This window comes from Haliotis rufescens, unplaced genomic scaffold (genome assembly GCF_023055435.1).
Source record: "Haliotis rufescens isolate VD_foot unplaced genomic scaffold, xgHalRufe1.0.p SCAF_11, whole genome shotgun sequence".
NCBI lineage: Eukaryota > Metazoa > Mollusca > Gastropoda > Lepetellida > Haliotidae > Haliotis > Haliotis rufescens.
The window spans coordinates 33,953,927-33,975,865 of record NW_025963791.1 but is presented as its reverse complement, the minus strand read 5'-3'; the positions used below and the strand labels follow the sequence as shown (position 1 = coordinate 33,975,865).

The 21,939-nt window shown below is 40.4% G+C and overlaps 2 protein-coding genes across 3 annotated transcripts in view; both read left to right on the top strand.

Annotated features, from left to right (window-relative positions):
• The first annotated feature begins 1,142 nt into the window (after positions 1-1,142).
• Positions 1,143-10,563, top strand: LOC124151218 (E3 ubiquitin-protein ligase RING2-A-like). The gene is made up of 3 exons (XM_046523578.2): positions 1,143-1,986; positions 3,219-3,281; positions 3,765-10,563. The coding sequence occupies exons 1-3, from the start codon at positions 1,152-1,154 to the stop codon at positions 3,953-3,955; spliced, it is 1,089 nt and encodes a 362-aa protein (XP_046379534.1). The 5' UTR covers positions 1,143-1,151; the 3' UTR covers positions 3,956-10,563.
• Positions 10,564-14,278: 3,715 nt separating this feature from the next.
• The window catches only part of LOC124151217, a 76,408-nt gene continuing 68,747 nt past the window's right edge, over positions 14,279-21,939 (top strand). The window contains exons 1-2 of one of the 2 annotated variants that reach the window (XM_048392636.1): positions 14,279-15,015; positions 15,099-15,170. In XM_048392636.1, the coding sequence (XP_048248593.1) occupies positions 14,809-15,015; positions 15,099-15,170 (279 nt within the window). In that variant the 5' untranslated portion in view covers positions 14,279-14,808. Of the gene's footprint in view, positions 15,016-15,098; positions 15,171-21,824; positions 21,901-21,939 lie in introns of those variants that run through there. The other variant, XM_046523577.2, reaches the window with a different exon arrangement.

The following is a 21,939-nucleotide window of genomic DNA, read 5'->3' as shown; positions in this document are numbered from 1 at the left end:
CCGATTACGTCGAACTGCCAAAATTGTTTATTTCATATAAAATAAACTAGAAACGGATTCCATTCCATTGCAAATCAGTCAGGATGTTAACGACAATATGACTAATTAAGCTGATTAGTGTATTGTAGTCACTGAGCTGTTGCCAGGGATTAAACGTCATCATCACATTGCTGGCGTGATCAATCTTGAGTGTTAGGAACTTAGGAGTCTCGACAAATAACTTGTAGGTAGGCGTAACAATCACTTGTTTTGCACTGTTTGGTTTACGGGTATTTTTTTCAAAATAAAATTTTTACGTCGCTGTTATTAAATAACTGTAGGTTGGGAGGTTTAAGTTAATTTACTCCATACGACCGTAACGCCAATTATTTAACTTATTTTAACAATCGCAGCGCTAAGATCGCGTTGTTGAACGAGCCCAGGTTCGTAGTCAGTAGTCTAGACTATATGGACATTCGGTACCCGGGTTGTCTATAAGTTTGAGGAACTGTGTTTTCCCTGTAAAATATACAGTTGAAACACGGCATGTCGTTTGACTTTGACCTCGGACGTAGACACTATCGTCGTAGAATATGAACCAACGCTGTGCGCATTGCCTTTCTGGAAATATGGCTCGGCGAGGTAGCCATGTGGTTAAAACGTTCGTTCGTCTCGCCAAAGGCCCGGGATTGATTCCCAATGTGTCCCATTTCTGTCGAGATAGCCTTGTGGTTAAAACGTTCGTTTTACTGTCCGTGATATTGTGGGCATATTGATAAAGCGTAAAACCATACTCACTTACTAACTAAAACTGGAAATATAAACACACAATACCATTTAGAAAGGTGTCAAATGTAACAAGAGTTATAAATGGGATAACACTTTCTTAGTAAAGTACATATGCTCGTACTTTTTTGGGTTGAGTCCCGTCCGGGATTCGAACTCTGGAAATATGGTTGTGTATTTGACGCTCTGTCATAACGATAGTTTTGACACAATTCTTGCCGAAAAGCATCCGTGTAAGGTTGACTAAGAGAACAAAATATCTTTTTCAGTGTGATTGAACGGGTCAGTGGAAAGAAGTGCATTGAACAAGGGGAGATAATCTCAATATTACCATAAACAATTATGAGACGACCCCGATAACAATAGTTGGAGCGCAACTGTCCAAAATGGCGAACGAAGTTGCTCACGCTCCCAATAAAACCTGGGAATTGAGCTTATATGAACTGCACAGGACGCCCCAGGAGGCAATTACCGACAACACAGAAATCGCCGTTTCCCCTAGAAGCTTACACAGTGAACTTATGTGTCCAATATGTCTGGATATGTTGAAAACGACGATGACAACCAAAGAGTGTTTACATCGTTTCTGCCAAGACTGCATCATAACAGCTTTAAGAAGTGGAAATAAAGAATGCCCAACTTGTCGTAAGAAGCTTGTTTCCAAACGTTCTCTGCGTCCAGATCCGAATTTTGATGCACTAATTTCCAAAATCTACCCAAGCAGGGATGAGTACGAGGCCCATCAAGAGCGAGTGTTGGCCAAGTTGAATAAAACGCACAGCACTGCAGCATTGACGAGCAGCATTGAGGAAGGTTTACGCCAACAAGCAATGAACAGGGCCCAGAGAGTCCGAAAACATGCATCCGAGGGCGATTTGAGTCGTCAGTTAGATGGGGCTAGTACACCAACATGTGGAACAACATCAAATGAGACGACACCAAGAAAGAAAGTGAAGACCTATTCCGATGAGTCAAGTTGTGAGAATTCATTGAGTGAACCACCCCTTGGTATTGGTTTGGGCAATCTGGGCATAGACACTGCAGAGACGGGGAGTATTGGCAGTGTGTCAGAACAAGGCCAACCCAGCCCTGATATGATAGTGCCGGAACCCAGTGTTAGCGATATCGAACTTGTGTTTAAACCACATCCTCAAGATGTAGATGGAGATATGGATATTGCCGAGCACACCAGATACATCAAAACTACTGCCAATGCCACTGGTATGGTTATGAAAACGGGCTTTCTTTTAAGATTAAGATTAGTCTCGAGAAAAGCCTAACATAAAATTGTTACCGTATTCGTATACCGCCCGCTCTAATAAGTGCCCACAGCGATATTTACTAATATATTGGCTAGTGATCCCAATTAGCACCTCTTCCGATTGATCAATGTACTCAAGACTTACTTATTCGTGTGAAATTCGCACTCATGTGTCCTATGCACCCTTAATTAAGGGGGGGGGCGGTCGGGTAGCCTAGTGGTTAAAGCGTTCGCTCGTTACGCCGAAGACCCGGGTTCGAATCCCGACATGGGTACAATGTGTGAAGCCCATTTCTGGTGTCCCCCGCCGTGATATTGCTGGAATATTGCTAAAAGCGGCGTAAAACCAAACTCACTCACTCACTTAATTATGGGCAGTTAGATTCTGGAAAATATATCTGTCCCGTATAATACGCACAGACTTTTCTATTGTATCATTTCAGGCTGTCAGCGTAAACCACAAAATTTACGATCTTTCAACTCTGTTTTTTTCTCACCAAAATTATGTTCTAATAAGAGCCCCCTCTTTCTAATTTTGAGAGCACCCTGGGCGCTTATTACGTCGAATATGGTATGTTAATATGAAATGTATTTGAATTTGTTTGAAATTGCTGTTTATTTTGCACAACTGACACAGCCGTAGAATCTTCAGAACTTTTGTTAGTTTCAAATTCAATCAAGATCTGGTCCCACTTACAAAAGTAACTCTGTGTTAAAGTATAAGAGTGTCAATCATCTGAGCACCAAGACAGCTTCGCACAGCTGGATCCTGATCTGATAATGCCTATGAATAGGGCACTCACAACATGCACAAAACTGTTAAATAATTGTTACCTTGTGATAAGCTTTAAACATGATCAGAGTGGTCTATAGTTTGGCAATATTTCATTTCAGAATGAACATTTGTTAGGATATACAAGATGACTTTTGTGATCATATAATTAATAGGATCAATACTACTACCAGGGTTAGATTTGAACCTCAGCAACACATGCTTGTCAACAGTGGTGACAAACAGGATCGTGTTGTCAGGCTTGCTGACTTGGTTAATGCATGTCATCATATCCCAATTGCTTAGCTCAACAACAAAGTAATGACACACAGACATATTTCACAGTGTACTTTTACCCTACATTTATTGCAAATGTGTTTGTTTATAAACTAAACATGCCAAATGTATTTTCTGTTACAGTTGATCATTTGTCCAAGTATCTTGCTATCCGTCTGTCTCTAGAAGCTCAGAATGCAGAAAATGGTAAGTCTCATATTTACACCACTTGAACATATTAACCTGTAAGCAGTTTTCAGAATAGACCATGAAAGACAGGGTGTTCTTTGCAAGTGTGCAAAATTTAAGACTTGGTCATGTTATTGTCCAGACATGCAAAATGTGATTTTTATGAAGACAATAAGATAGATATATGGGTGACAATGTATTCATTTGTTTCACTGCTTTACAGCAATATTTTGGTGTAGAGTCTCATACCTTGACCAGCGTAAGCCAGCCTTTTGTACTCTTTACTGACCTTAAATCTGAACATGCTGAATCGGGTAACATTTTCTGAAAGAAAATTCACCATGACAAATATGACCATAAAACATTCATCTTGGCCATGCCAGAACATGTATTTTTACAAGAGTGTCAAAGGCTGATACATCACTGTGTCTCAATAATTATCAATCCCGAGGCTCCTAAAACAAGTTTAATAAATCTATAGTTTCAGTTTTCTTTTTTCAGGTCCTGCAGAAGAAAAGCAGTACGCCATATACATCGCAATATCCCCCGGAAACTTTGCTGTCCTCAGTGGCTGTATGACACTGGAGCAGGTCAATGAAAAGTACTGGCGTGTGAATCGGCCCTTAGAGATGTTTTATCTGCAGCAGCGAAAAGGGGCTGAAAATTCCATGAAGAAGAACGGAGAGAAATGAAAGACTCATGTTTATGAAACGATTTGTCATGTTGAGTACATGTAAAGAGCATTATCATTTTCATCACTATTCACACTGTCTAATGATGAAGTGTACTATAAGTTTGTAATCATCACATGCTATCGATCAATTTGCAGAGCCACTTTAGAGCCGTATTAGAGCCGTATTTGTTGATAATTCAAGTCCATGGTTCCCTGTTATAGTTTGGCGCATTGGTGGCCCAGTCGTCAAATGGCTGTGATTCGCTGTGCAGAGTCCCGCCCTTGGGCATGCTAGAAACCTGTGATTGTGGGTTCGTATCCAGGTTCGCCCCGATTATGTTCTAGGTTTGTCTGCACCATGCCTGTGCTTGTGGGTTTGCCCAAGGTTGTAAATGTCTGGCACCTGCATCACTTGGGGCGTTCCTCCCACATTAAGCTAACATGCCTAGATTTTACTGGAATCCTGTTAAAAGCTGTGTTAAATCCAACTCACTCACTCACTGTTACATTTAAATACAGACGCAGACTCAGACACAGGTGTGATACTAAATCCACTCGCACAACATACCTTCGTACTAACACTGTGTATTTCCATACATTCATGTGCACAGATGTACAGTACTCGAGCAGTATGATCAAATCTCTGTGCAAGAGGACCAGAAGTTGAGGCAGCACGCTCTGTGAAATTGTCTTGATTTACAGTTTTCATGTCTGTTTATTAGATGAGGCACTCAATATCACAATACCCCCTTGATAAAGAAGCCGTATCAGGCCTGAGTTTCATATTGTTTTGTGAGCTGTTTTTGGATTTCAAGTATTGTTTTGGTGAAATGATGAAATGAAACAGTTTTCAAGGATGTATTTTCCGTACAAAATTTCAACCTTGGACACAGTAAGAATGGAATTCCCGAGTAGTTCACCTGAACATACTTTCAACTAAGTACCAGCAAGGCACTTTGGCCTTGTTACGGAAAGCGAACTTGAACCTGTGATTAAGGTTTCCCCTTATATTCAGCCTAGTGGTTAAAGCATTTGCTCATCACGCCGAAGACCCGGGTTCAATTCCCGACATGGTTGCAATGTGTGAAGCCCATTTCTGGTGTCCCCCCGCCATGATATTGCTGGAATATTGCTAAAAGCGGTGTAAAACCAAACTCACTCACTCCACTAGTGCAGAGACCCTATTAGTCTGGAGACTCTTGGCCTCACAGCCCTGCCCCAAAATGAAGACTTGAGAACATCTTGCACTGGAAATGGTGCCATACTTTGATATAATTTTGCTATTAAATAGGAGCCTGGTCAGAAAATATGATGTGATTTAATTATCATATAAAACTTGATTGTCATGAAATACATTATTTATTTCCTTTCTGATGTCGGCATTGTATTTTGGGAATAATATTTGGAAAATAGAACAGTTGAAAGGAAAGATGGAAGAATGTTTGGCATTATTTGGTTGGTCTGCTTATCATGTGATGATTATCATGCTGGTGACTTGTCCCATGACTTGACCGCAGTAGTCATGTCATTGAACTGTGTACATAGGACTTTATTTCATACTTGAAGTATGTATTTTTGATCATTCCTGTAATTGTCCCTTTTATTGTACAAGAACGTCTTATATTGGTTCTCTAATTGTAAGTTCTCTACAAAATGGTGTTTCAAGGTTTTAAGTGAGATGGAAGGGTTATGCCCCTTTGACTGATAGTGGACCCTACAAACTCATAACTTCTCCGAAGATGTCGGTGTATAATTAGGCTTGCTTCTTTCCATATCTCTAATTAGAACCCTTGATCCCTTAGAACAACTCGCCTGTGATGATTGATGAATCAACATGAATAACTGCCATATTTACAATGATTCACGACTCTCAAATCACAGAATTGCCTTTGTTTTCCAAAAGCTCAAAATACCTGCATATTAGTACAGACTTCATTGAACATGTAACATGTGTGATTCAGAAATTAGAACTTGTATGAGAAATACAAATCATCTAGTCTGAGTGACTGTCTTCATGTTAGCAGATTTCACTGCCGAAATGTCACACTGCATTTAATTCACAAATCATCCATGCATAAAAAACAGTATTTAATGATATCACTTCTACAGATGTACAGACTTTAGTCTTCCAGGTTTAATGTGGAAATAGTTGGATGCTTGAATGTGTTACTTGGATTATCAGTGCAACTACAGGACTGAGTTAGAATAGGAGCAGATGCATTATGTCCTTGTCGATGCTTCATCATGTTCATGGCTTTGTATACATTACTGTCCATCACTCTTGAATACATGCACTGGTGGACGATTTGTCTGAGGCGCTGCAATTTGCGGTGCAGAGTTGTGTCCCTTGATAATTAAGGTCAAGGTTTCCCTGTTTTATTTGGGTGCATTGGTGGCCCAGTTGTCAAAGGCGCCGCAGTTTGCTCTGCAGAGTTCCACCCTTTCCATGCCAGAAAGATATGTTTGGGGGTTCGAATCCTGGTTCGCCCCGATTATGTTTCTAGGTTTGTCAGTGTCTTACCCGTGCTCGTGGGTTTCACCGAAGTTGAAAATGTCTGGCACCTGGATCATGTGGGGCTTTCCTCTGACGTTAAGCAGACATGCTATGATATATTTGGAATATTGTTCAAAGTGGCGTTAAAACCAACTCACTCACTCACTCATGAAAACATACAGCACTTGTGCGGTGTAGTCACTATTTCGAGTCGAGCCTTGGCCTGGTTCCAGCGAGAGAGGAACCAGAGAGTGACAGACCAGTGAGTGCTTCCGATTACAGCAGCAATAGTTCTCATGCAACATGAGCCATAGCCTTGCAGCCATCTACACATCGCTTCATTATCAGGCAACCGTACAATTTTCTTTCATGGAATAGGGCTCATTTATAATAATTATATGCTTTTGATATTGCGTATATTTCCACCCCATTCAGGGGCAGGCTCCAAGTCGTTATCATTAGCCCGGTCACTGGATCAATGTGCACTCAAGAATCATTTTCAGCTCCCTGGGGAGTATACAACCCAAGCTGCCTGTTAGGCGCAAGAAGGTTAACTACCACATTGCAATCTCATCTTACTGGTACCCATTCACTGCTGAGTGAACAGAGGCACATTTCAAACAAAGTTGCCCACGGAAACACCACACGTGCTACAGTTGCTTCAGCATGGGGCCGGACCGAAGCCCTAGAAACTCAAGCAGCCGAAATACGATCACCCATCCAAGTTCTCTTCGTGACCGACGTTGCTTAACTTCACTTCTGTGAGTTAACGCAGTCTTTTTCAATACCTGCCTAAAAATGGACATGAGTCACTATTACATTGTTTAGCAGGTGTTTGTATTCATGGTTGATGGGAGAAAGTGCTGTATACAAACCTGTGAAGTGTTGCTGGCGTTATATTGGCATGTTGACGAAAAACAGATCATAAGGGTTGTCGTGGAAGTTAGCAAGTGTCTTGTGTTTAAAAACTACAACATTGAATTAAAATAAGACATTGTTTGGAATATTTGTCAAAAACTTAAAGCAACAAGAAACAATGTTTGATTTTCTGGTTACTCTAGGAAATACTCTAAGTATCAAACTAGTTATGTCTACCCTATTTATATGTTTTTAAGGGTATGTAGTGTATTGGTAGCGACCATTTCAGTATGGAGAGATCGTGATTTATGTACATCTATCACTTTTCGTAATAGTTAAAATTGGAACTTAGGCAAGAAGGGATATGACGGATAAAACCAGATTGTTGTAGATCTATGATTAATTAATGATCTTAAGTTTGTTACCAAAGTTGACTTTTTTAATACCGGAAAACATGGAAAATGTATGTTTTGTTGTTCGTGATGATGAACACATGCAACACACTCAGATATGTATTTCTGTGCATTTATGTGACTCTTTCTTGGAGTTTATCAGTGTATATATTATTTACATACACAAGGCCACACTTTTATATCATTTCTTTATAGGTTTATGGAGTTTTTTGCAAAATATGTCTTGGGTGTTTTGAAATTAATTATTACAATGTTTTGGCTTTTTAATTTTTTTCTTTTTCTTTTTTTACATGACATTTTACATGTATAGGAAGGTTGGTTAAATTTGGAGAAAATGTTGCTAAATCTAAATGTAGAGTTACTATACAGTACTATATATGCACAGTAGCGAGAAGACTCTTATGTCCATATTGATGTGTGGTAGGCTAGTGGTTAAAGCGTTTGATCATCATACCAAAGGCCTGTCAGTTTCCCACATGTGTACTATGTGTGAAGCTCATTTCTTGTGTCACTCACCGTGATGTTGCTGGAATGTTGCTAAAAGCGGTGTAATTCCAAACTCACTGTATTTGACGTTTGCAGTGACCAGCAACTATGCTATGCTTTTGATAAATTAATATTTAGAATTTATAATTATTAGTTTCTGTTACATTTTGAAGTTGTTTATTTTATTTTACTCTTTTGTAAATAGTGTAGGCAATCAAATTTGAATTGCATCCGTTTATTTTTTGTCTTTTGGATGCATTTTGTCTATCCTTAAACAGAGAAATATAAAAAGTGTGGCCCTTCTTTGTTCAATGTATGGTGCAGTGACCGTCAATAGTGCTTTGTAGATAGTTTAGTGAGGGTCAGATGTGGTGCAGTTGGATGGAGACTTTTCTAACAGAGTTATCTCCCTCTAACATATCACCTGCCCTGTGTATCAGTGCTGACCACAATGTTTCATTGAAGCTGTGATGGTGTCACCTGTTTGCTCTCTGCCAACAATGTATTCTAAGAATCTCATGATGTTGTTGCAGCCTTCAATATTAGTCAGTTTATAGGGAATAAATTATTATCTAGTTTGTTGAATCAGTTATAAAAAGAGACAATGATATTTTATTCATTTGCTCATGTAAATTGATAGAACTGAAAATTGAAATAATTTTTAGCTCTTATAGAGGAGCCAATTACATATTTACTTATCTAAAATGAAATTGATTTTGCATGAAAGTCTTAATTTTAGTTCATCGCAGCCGCAGGCTAGGGCTGTGGTAAGGTGCTCAAACATCAAACCACAAGCCCCAGGTGCTCTGGGTTCTCTTTGCTAAATCAAAGTGATTATGAATGTTTAATCACCATGGTGAAGTGTTGAAGGTCTTACTATGTCTCACTGCCTCAATAGTCCAGCTGTGGTGTCGGTGTACACTACACACATACATGTAGGGTTTTACCTTCACTTACAAAGGCTGGGGTCCAGGGTACCCACAATCTAGGGCTGGGACGAGTCCAAATTTACTACTGGGTACCCACACCCCTATTACCTGACCCTACCCGGGTACCCGCTGTTGGTTTCAAAATATAGGTACAAAATGTCCGATTGGGAATTGTTTGACAGTAGTATGTAGATGTATGTATTGAGATACACGTATAGAACGATCTGGTCATGCATATACACTGAAGTTGAATGAAGTTTTATCTTTATTCAAACACATATAAGTCACAAGGAATGCGATCATAGTCATGAAGAAATGCGAACATGAGTGATTTGTGTAACCATGTAGTAAAAGTGAACTTTTGTCATGAAACAATATATCACGTGACTAACCACAGGTCCGGGTAGTGCTTTGGGTACCCGGGTCCTGCTCAGTGCCCACCCGGCCCGAGTACCGAGTTACCCGTCCCAGCCCTACCACAGTCAATAATATTTAACAGTCCTTGCAGGCAATATGAGGGTCCTGTAAAGTAATGAAATGGTGTAGTGTACTGTGCGTTTTGATAACTACTTTAGAGCCTGGAATGAATCAATGATCACATGGACACTGGTATGTGTGATGGATGAAAAACAAGACACCCATAACTGCTCTTGATGTGCTGTAGGTACAATGAATGTTATTGTGCATCCCTTGGAATGCAGTATAACCTTTTTCAACGTCCAATTTCAACATATGGACGTATTGGACACACATTTGTGTGTGGGGTAAAGCCCTGCCAGCTATGTCATGTACTGCCTTTAACTGCAAGACTACAGTGTTCCTACTCTCAGTGTAGATGTTGTGATTAGTGTGTGAAACTGACACACTGCATCCATGTAATTATGGCTTTGATTTTCTGATATACATCATAGGATTTTATTTAGCTGACTAAAAGGGTAATAATTTGATTGAATCAAACTTGCTAGACCTCAGATCATAATGACAAGTTCCTCTGTGAAATTTGAACATGAAAGTCGAAGTGACTTAATACTGCCATTTGCAACATGTTAAAAATGTCTGATGTCTTGATAGTAGGATGTTGTTTTCGAAAACATATTCTCAAATACCAAGAGCTAACACATCAAAACACATTTTAGCACATGCACAATCTGGACCCATTTTCTTGTTTGTGCAGTGGAAACTGAAATGTCGATTAAGACGTTTTCTCTGGATAGAAAAGTCTATATTCATTCTGTGAACAATGGCTTTTTGTCCATGGAATATGATGATATGCATTAAACCCATATATTTATTTTTGAATCTGGCCTTTCTGGGGTTACAATGTTTTGATATGACAGGAATAGTCAGGACATCTGGAGCTATGTCTATGTGTGTAGAATGTTTAATTTTGGTGCTTTGTGTTGTATGCTGAGTTAGCAACATGCAAATAAAGTGTACTCATCATCAACATGTTGTCTTGTCTTCTGGAGCAGACGCCTGGGATAGGTGGCGGGTCTCCGGAAGTCACCAACTTGGTCCACTGCCTGTCACAAGAGATGATGAAATTAAGACAGACAGACTGCTAGACATACATACATACATACATACATACATACATACATACATACATACATACATACATACATACATACATACATACATACATACATACATACATACATACACACACACACACACACACACACACATACATACATACATACATACATACATACATGTCCAGACTCGACATGTTCGATTATGTACATACAGATTGCCATCATATAGCTTGAATATTGCTGAGTGCAGCGCGAAACAACAAACGACAACAACATACATACATAGAAAATCATACATACATACATACATAAAAAATCATACATACATACATACATAAAGGCGACCATGCTTGTCGTAAGAGGCGACTAACGGGATTGGGTGGTCAGGCTCGCTGACTTGTTTGATGCATGTCTTCGATCCCAATTGCGTGGATCGTTGCTCACGATGTTAATCACTGAATTGTCTGGTCCAGACTCGATTATTTACATACAGACTGCCGCTTGAATAACACATCGAATGAGATTCGAACCCGTACGAAAATTCCAGCCTGGTTTCCTGGGTAATCATTTACTTTATATAAAAAGCGCACGCACACGCACACATAAGTTATGACACATTTCATATGTTACAGGAAGGTCATAGCGGCTTACTTTAACAGTTTGACATACAATATGCATACCGTCAGATAAAGTATCTAGTCCACATGCCTGGACACATTCTGCTGCAAACCTCCCAAGAAGGAAGCACTGAAATATATCATGGACTGGACTGCTGAAACTATGCTGGTGTCATTACATGTTAATAATGGTAATGAGGTGAGGTGGGGTGAAATGGGGTTTAACGTCGCGTCCAAGATTATTGCACTTATATAGCGACGTGCAGTAAACTGACTCCGAGCCGACCAGTCCTTGTTTTAGTACGTTAATGCCGAGCGCCAGACAGGGTAACAACAAGTACCATCATTTAACGTCTTTTGGTATGACGCGGTCGGTGATCGAACCCTGGACCTTCCGCTCTGCGGGCGGACGCTCTACCACTAGACCAAAGAGGCGGTTATTAATAGTAATGGTATTTCTGTGTCAAGTGAGTATTCTAAGGCAAAGGTGACTATTGTGTATATATCAGTTACCTATGCTAACCACAGGAACTCGTTGGTAGCGTGTTTAGCATAATATATTCCTATAGAAAAAAATCACACCCCTCATTATACATATACCCTATCATCGAGTTCCTGTGATGCTAACATTCCCAAAGGTGAGAATATTGTCCAAAACATTGGGAATTAAAGTCATGGACCCCTTTTGTCACAATAATAAGTAGGTAGAATTGTACATGGAAATAGCATTCTCTGCTTGCTGGGGGTTATTTAACCCAAGATGCCAGTTAGGCGCCCTGAAGGTTTTACATCCACATTATCTACCGGGTACCCATTCGCGAGCAAAGGTGAGCAAATTTTGAAAAAATCACTTGCCAAGCAGACACCAGATGTGTTTATGTGTTGGATAGGACCGAAGCCCTAGCAACCCCAGGAATTATGCTGTGCCTATCGCTGTCATCCATCAACCTACTCTCCGCCGACAGCGTTGCTTGTTTTGTGACCTGTGGCTTTTCGCAGAACACCATAAGCCATAAGTCATACACAGACCGCCTCCGTGGTCTAGTGGTAGAGCGTCCGCCCTGAGAGCGGAAGGTCGATCCCCTGCCGCGTCATACCAAAAGACGTTAAAAGATGGTACTTGTTGTTACCCTGTCTGGCGCTTGGCATTAAGGGGCTAAAACAAGGACTGGTCGGCTCGGAGTCAGTATACTGTGTCTGAGTCGGGTATTCATGTTAAACTGCGGCATGGTATCTCAGTGTGCTAGCACTATAAATCGTCATCAGTCCGGACTAGTACAAGCAGCCACACACACACGCACACGTGCATGCATATAAGTGCAATAATCTTGGACGCGACGTTAAACCCCATATTACCTCTTCTCAGGCAGTCGGTTAGAACATCGGCTAGAACATCAAGCAGGCAAACACGTGATGAAGCCCCCCAATCACAGCCATCGCTGTCTACAGTGGACTGATGTGGTATGAGATTATTTATCTTTTATAGCTCTTGTCACTGTGGTCCATAGAACGCTTTTGATGGTTAACACTTGTGTTTCATCGTAGCGCACAGGGCAGTGCTGGGAATGAGAATGGAATAAGACTGCTGTTGTAAGACTGGGTTTGAAACCCAGAATCACCCAAATCATGATCCTTGCTTTGTCAGCACACACGAAGATGACGGTTAGAATAGGTATTCAGTATCCCATGCTTGAAATAATGTTTGTCGTAAGAGGCGGCAAACGAGATCGGGTGGCCAGGCTCGTTGACTTGGTTTATGTGTCATCGTATCCCAATTGCGTGGGTCGATGCCCGTCACTGGATTGTCAGGTCCAGACTCGACTATCTACAGACCGCCGTCTAGACTAACATCTAGTCTCTGAAATGAACATATCGTACAGAAAAATACAGTTGTTCAGTTATCTTAATAAAAATATAACAAAGGAGCCCAGTGACTCTCTTCATTTTCAGATACTGCAGTGATCTAGACTTGCCAAACATTATAGACTTGCATGGGCTGTATTTGATATATATTTATATCAGGATCTGTAAGACAGAATAGTGCAGCGTTAAACACAAATAAGCTTACGAACTGCATCACTCCGACGTGACAGACTGCGGCGTAAACAACCGTCATTCACTCCTCCCCATACACAGACGCGTAAACAACCAACCTCCCAGCTGCTCGGCTGTTTCTGAAGGTATGACATATTATCCCCAAACAAACACATCACGAATGGATATATAACCCCGATTCAGAGAAATATTTACATGAAAAGTTACGAGGTGAGGTTGGTTTAACGTCGCGTCCAAGATTATTCCGCTCATATAGCGACGTGCATGCAAATGTGTATGGCTGCTTGAAGACCCGGGTTCGTTTCCCGACATGGGTACAATGTATGAAGCCCATTTCTGGTGTCCCCCGCCGTGATATTGCTGGTATATTGCTCAAAGCGGCGTAAAACCATACTCACTCACTCACTCATTCATTCATTCACTCACTCACTCACTCAATAACTGACGAATGAATTTCACTAATAACTGATCAAGAAATACAGACATGCATGTCGACATATTTGATGGAAACTAGTATCAAACACGATAAGAGGCGAACAAAAGATTAATCGGTATCGATCAAGATTAACCCGGTTGAATATATATGAACATGGTGGCCCTATCATTTATTTGATATTGTCAGATAGATAACAATACTCAACGGCTTCACATGCGCAATAGTTTCACCTTGACCACGACTGACCAGCGATCATAACATGCCTGTGTCCACTTGGACACGTGCTTCTGTCCGCGTGGACCAAGTGTTGGATCTGTTCAGGGTTGACCACTGACCGGTCACCCTAAGAAACGTATTGGCCTAAGCAAATATTCGTGAAGGAGATTTTTTAAGTGACGGGATATTTGAAGATTACACTGGATCATTTCTTGTAGGGGGACCTGACAACACATATCTGTTGTGAGAGTCGGTAGGCAAGGCCGACTCTAAACGTGCATGTGCATTTTGTAACCGTCCTGTTGATTATTCTTGTTGCATTCTTCCGGTTTCCAGTAGTTGTTAAATATATCAAGTTTCTGACAACCTTCTCGGATACGCTTTCATTGGAAAATCCTCTTTCTACTTCACAATCACTCAAACGGGGAGAATGTATGTCTGTGATTCAAGGATGTAAGCGGAATAGTGGAGAACATTCAAGGATATATGAGAATGCTGAAGTAAATTCAAGGATATATGAGGAATGCTGAAGTAAATTCAAGGTTATATGAGGAATGCTGAAGTAAATTCAAGGATATATGAGGAATGCTGAAGTAAATTCAAGGATATATGAGGAAGATGGGAAGAGTTTCAAGGAGACTGAGGAATGTAGGAGACAAATTAGGATATACTAGTATGAGGAATATAGGAAGGGACTCAAAGTGTTCCAGAACAGAAATGAGTTGCTTTACATTCGGGCTAACCATAGATATTGAACACCTTCAAACTAAAGGGCGATGTGTTTAAGACTTTGATCGAGGAGTAGTTGGTGGCAAGACTTGATTGAACCAATGTCATTTCAGTCCCGGAGAGACACATCTGGCGTTCCTTGCTTCAGGAAGATGAACAAACCTAGGGATAATGTTCTCATCATCCATCGGGCGGTGGGGAGGGCCAGGGACAAAAGAAGCATGTCGGCTGCCGAAGCGGCCATCTTGGAACAGATGATTCCACTCAAACCTCGGCTCACTGGGCGAAGGAAATCAGTTCCACCTGAGGTTCGTATTGTTGGTCATGTGTAGATGTTTTCAAAGAGCTGCTATGTGCTATCTATGAAGTAAACTTATGCTTTAATTTACAGACTGTCAGGCCTACGCAGCATGGCAAACACGAGAGTAGGGAACGATGGCGACCTACCCTTGAACCTGTCAAGGTAAGGATAGCACTGGGGCAGCTACTGTTGCCATCATTGCTACATTTCTGTCACGGATATGTCCTGGTGATTTTGTTCTTTGGACGGAGGGTTTACATGTCAACAGTTCAGGAAATTAGGAAAACAGTATTGGAGTAATAATGGCAAATAAAATCAGACATTAATTGAGATCAGAGAACTATGCCATGTCTCCGATCACGGTAAGTGGTGACATAACATATAATAAAACATCCCAGGTAACACATTCACACCTCGAACTACAGGCGCACATGACACATTTTACACTTGGTAATCAGACCAAAAGGCTACAGAACATCTTCATTATACCAACAGGCTACATGACGATGACATTTAATAGACAGACCAAAGGACGATGACTTTAGACATCATACACAAGACTGACATACAACAGAATGCAGGACACTGACGTTAGACCAGCAGGCTACTTGACGATGACATTTAATAGACAGACCAAAGGACGATGACATTAGACAACATACAAAACACTGACATACAACAGAAAGCAGAACACTGACGTTAGACCAACATGCTACTTGACGATGACATTTAATAGACAGACCAAAGGACGATGACATTAGACAACATACAAAACACTGAAATACAACAGAATGCAAGACACTGACGTTAGACCAGCAGGCTACTTGACGATGACATTTAATAGACAGACCAAAGGACGATGACATTAGACAACATACAAAACACTGACATACAACAGAATGCAAGACACTGACGTTAGACCAGCAGGCTACTTGACGATGACATTTAATAGACAGACCAAAGGACGAGGACATTAGACAGCATACAAAACTGTGACATACAATTGAATACAGGACACTGACGTTAGACCAACAGACTACCTGATGATGACATTTAATAGACGGACCAAAGGACGATGACATTAGACAACATACAAAACACTGACATACAACAGAATGCAAGATACTGACGTTAGACCAGCAGGCTACTTGACGATGACATTTAACAGACAGACCAAAGGACGATGCCATTAGACAAGCATACAAAACAATGACAAACAACAGAATGCAGAACACTGACGTTAGACCAACATGCTACTTGACGATGACATTTAATAGACAGACCAAAGGACGAGGACATTAGACAGCATACAAAACACTGACATACAACAGAATGCAGAACACTGACGTTAGACCAGCAGGCTACTTGACGATGACATTTAATAGACAGACCAAAGGACGAGGACATTAGACAGCATACAAAACTGTGACATACAACAGACTACAGGACACTGACGTTAGACAAACAGACTACCTGACGATGACATTTAATAGACAGACCAAAGGGCGATGACATTAGACAGCTTACAAAACTGTGACATACAATTGAATACAGGACACTGACGTTAGACTAACAGACTACCTGACGATGACCTTTTATAGACAGACCAAAGGACGAGGGCATTAGACAGCATACAAAACTGTGACATACAATTGAATACAGGACACTGACGTTAGACCAGCAGGCTACTTGACGATGACATTTAACAGACAGACCAAAGGACGATGCCATTAGACAAGCATACAAAACAATGACAAACAACAGAATGCAGAACACTGACGTTAGACCAACATGCTACTTGACGATGACATTTAATAGACAGACCAAAGGACGAGGACATTAGACAGCATACAAAACACTGACATACAACAGAATGCAGAACACTGACGTTAAACCAGCAGGCTACTTGACGATGACATTTAATAGACAGACCAAAGGACGAGGACATTAGACAGCATACAAAACTGTGACATACAACAGACTACAGGACACTGACGTTAGACAAACAGACTACCTGACGATGACATTTAATAGACAGACCAAAGGGCGATGACATTAGACAGCATACAAAACTGTGACATACAATTGAATACAGGACACTGACGTTAGACTAACAGACTACCTGACGATGACCTTTTATAGACAGACCAAAGGACGAGGGCATTAGACAGCATACAAAACTGTGACATACAATTGAATACAGGACACTGACGTTAGACTAACAGACTACCTGACGATGACATTTAATAGACAGACCAAAGGACGATGACATTAGACAACATACAAAACACTGACATACAACAGAATGCAAGACACTGACGTTAGACCAGCAGGCTACTTGACGATGACATTTAATAGACAGACCAAAGGACGATGACATTAGACAGCATACAAAACTGTGACATACAACAGACTACAGGACACTGACGTTAGACAAACAGACTACCTGACGATGACATTTAATAGACAGACCAAAGGGCGATGACATTAGACAGCATACAAAACTGTGACATACAATTGAATACAGGACACTGACGTTAGACTAACAGACTACCTGACGATGACCTTTTATAGACAGACCAAAGGACGAGGGCATTAGACAGCATACAAAACTGTGACATACAATTGAATACAGGACACTGACGTTAGACCAGCAGGCTACTTGACGATGACATTTAACAGACAGACCAAAGGACGATGCCATTAGACAAGCATACAAAACAATGACAAACAACAGAATGCAGAACACTGACGTTAGACCAACATGCTACTTGACGATGACATTTAATAGACAGACCAAAGGACGAGGACATTAGACAGCATACAAAACACTGACATACAACAGAATGCAGAACACTGACGTTAAACCAGCAGGCTACTTGACGATGACATTTAATAGACAGACCAAAGGACGAGGACATTAGACAGCATACAAAACTGTGACATACAACAGACTACAGGACACTGACGTTAGACAAACAGACTACCTGACGATGACATTTAATAGACAGACCAAAGGGCGATGACATTAGACAGCATACAAAACTGTGACATACAATTGAATACAGGACACTGACGTTAGACTAACAGACTACCTGACGATGACCTTTTATAGACAGACCAAAGGACGAGGGCATTAGACAGCATACAAAACTGTGACATACAATTGAATACAGGACACTGACGTTAGACTAACAGACTACCTGACGATGACATTTAATAGACAGACCAAAGGACGATGACATTAGACAACATACAAAACACTGACATACAACAGAATGCAAGACACTGACGTTAGACCAGCAGGCTACTTGACGATGACATTTAATAGACAGACCAAAGGACGATGACATTAGACAGCATACAAAACAATGACATACAACAGAATGCAGAACACTGACGTTAGACCAACATGCTACTTGACGATGACAGCTACTTGACGATGACATTTAATAGACAGACCAAAGGACGAGGACATTAGACAGCATACAAAACACTGACATACAACAGACTACAGGACACTGACGTTAGACCAACATACTACAGGACGCTGACATTACACAGAGTGTAGAACACTGACATAAGACCAACAAATAACCTGGCCGGCATACATTATATGTGCACCAGGTTAAACAGTATCATAACATTAGGCCCCGAGATTTCAAGCTATCTACTTATTTAGTGTATTGTATCCGGTAGTCAGTGAGTTACAATTTAAGGTCGTGTCGGCGTTATTTCAACCATTTAGCGACGAGAACAAGTTTATAATATCTGCAAGCATCATATAAATACATCAAAGTTAAAAGTACATTTGTTAAACATATCGTATCCTCTAGTAGAAAACGGCACCGACTACAACACTTGGTGTTGACCTACTCTGATCGGCTCAGTAATATTGACCACAGCATTGACCATCATATTCTTGCAGCCCGCCACACAACTCAGTCCAGTGTTCACGCATCACCTCGCCAGCCGGAATGTAGTGCCCCCTTTAATGCAAATAAACCCCATTAATAACGCGCTTATAGTCTCGTCAACAGGAGGAATAGATTGAAAATGATCACACTGTTGTTATTGAATACCGACAAGTCAACCGAGAATCATTACCCCGAACCAACCTCTACAGGCATCCACTGTTTAATATACTGTATATTATATACTGAAATTATAGAACATCCAAGTGCAATGCTTGGTATAATGGGCTGGTTGTTCATTCTATGACTGAGATCCGATATATTCATTATAGTTAGCTCTTCTCGGTGTAAGGCAGGGTGATCGCCTTTGTCCTGTACTTTTGTACTGTATTGTATCGTGATCTGAAGGCTGCAAATCCTATACACCATCAGGATTATTGACTATTATATTACCAACATAGATAATGTGATAAGGGCTTGTTGCACTTTATTGATACACGAAATGATGGGAAATTGGCGCTATATTCCACTTGACTGTTTTTCTTGACTTTTTTTTTCAAATAATGTCCTAACGCCAATTATTAGCAATATCGATTAGGCTTATGCGGGACTAGGTTTGGGGTGGTTTATAAACTCAGTGAGGGTAAAATGGTTTCTTGGTGCTGATAGCCCAAGCCATAAGCAACTAAACAGCAATTTGTATGCAGATATTGTGATCGACGCCTCGTAAAAGACATTGATTAATGGCAGTACAAAACGTTCGGTCTTGGTTTGATTATCAGACAAGGTACAGACATTGAACAGATGAGCTGGAACCTCTGATTCTAGAAGATCTTTCATCAGGAGAGGTGCTGAGAATTCATGTGTGTTTGGATTATTTACAAGAAACCTTAGGAATCGAGGAACTTAAGCATCGACGAACGTTCACGGTGTCGTGCATTAACTTTCTGCTCAAATTTTGGAATTACATTAATCGTATTGTTTTCCGCATGGAAGATATATCTCTGGTTTAAAAAACCAGTTGAGATTTCTTATGACTGTTTCTTATGACTGTGGCTCGGTCTTCTGACTCCATTTGAACCCTCGTGATTTCAAATTCTGACTTGTTGGATTTGACAATATATATCTAGATACACAGGAAGTTATAGATTTATCTATGTCAGAACCGTCACGTTCATAATGAATAATGAAGAATAAACTTTTTTACACCACGGTCAATACAAACGACTGCACTCGCCGTAAAATATAAAGTTAATGGTTCTTTAGTTATTGATATAGAACGAGCATGACCATCAAAGCTTTGAGAACATGTGTAAGAACCATGGTTCGGTTCCGTCGTCGGTTGGAACACAGACGAGCGCTAGCACACCAACAGTCTGAGTCGTCACAAGAATCTAGTATCAAGGTATGTGTTCTGTGTTCCAATCCAAGAATTTGGTAAAACAAATATCATAATGTATGAAGTACTCAATGTGATGCTCCTTAAAACGTTATACATATAGGCTTGATTTACATTGTATGTCGGTTACGTATATGTATGTATGTATGTATGTGTGTGTGTGTGTGTGTGTGTGTGTGTGTGTGTGTGTGTGTGTGTGTGTGTGTGTGTGTGTGTGTGTGTGTGTGTGTGTGTTGTTTAACGCCGCACTCAGCAATATTCCAGCTACGTGACGGCGATCTGTATGTAAATAATCAAGTCTGGACCAGACAATCCAGTGATTGACATCATGAGCAACGATCCACGCAATAGGGATACGATGACGTGTGTATGTATGTATGTATGTATGTATGTATGTATGTATGTGTGCGTATTTGTATGTTTGTATGTGTGTGTGAATATATATATATATATATTATATATGTGTGTGTGTGTGTGTGTGTGTGTGTGTGTGTGTGTGTGTGGTCTCAAGGTGGTCAAGGGTTTGTCTGCGTTGAGGCGATATCACTACGTCAACACCAACAATTGAACTCCTTCTCGACATGAATCTGTTCATTCAAACTGGGTCAAATTGACATGTGAAAAGTATATCTTGTGGCGTTTATATGCATATTGTACCGTTTATTTGTGCAGGAAGTCTGGCATTACACTGTCAGACAGACGGGCCGCATACATCGTGTGAAATTGTCTTGCCTTCTCGTGATATCCTTTCAAAAACAAAGTCAACATTAAGCATGTATGGCATGTGAGTAAGACTATTTCACCTCGAAACCAACACAAACGTGGTACAATCTGGGGACTGTAACATGTAATTATGATACAAGCATATAGAAATGCGTATGGTCGGAAAATTTGTTGAAACTATGAGGTAAAAGACGTTAACCATCGAAAATCCAAGATGTCCGTCAGTTTACCAAGATGGCCTCCAATTTCTCTTTCTTTGCTTTTAACGTAATAATTACGTATTTTTAAAATGTTTTGAATGTGTATGATCATGCTTGCTGTCATGCTGAATCTAATTCTTATTTTCTGTTTTAACTTTAACGAGAGCGCCACTATTTTAGTCGATAAAGTATTGCATTTCATTCGCCCTTTTCTAATAACTGTATCCGTCAAGTAGACGATATTACTACACACGTGCTGTCACTTCAAGAGTCGGTGTTATTGCTTGTGATAAAGCCAGGGAAATACATATATTGCCTCCAAACCTGTTCCATTATCACAGACCACTCAAGTAGACTGTTGTTCCGGCATGTGATTGCTTGGTAAATCTGGTCGACGTCTTACGTAAGTCAAGTTATGTAGAGTGGTTACGTTTAGGTACATTAGTAAACTGTAACTTTTGAACTTGCTTCTCAAACAGCATGATAATAGGGGCGCTCAGACGCGAATACTGATAAGTAAACATTTATACTTCTTCTTAAACCATATTTCCACAACAGTAATATTCACGATGACAGTGCGCGGACGCCATGTAGAATAGTTCCAACATAGAATGGCGTTTAGAAAGTTAACAGGAGACATGCTGGTTGAAGAATTGGTAAATATTGTAACAATTTGTCCATTCTGATTTTATGAT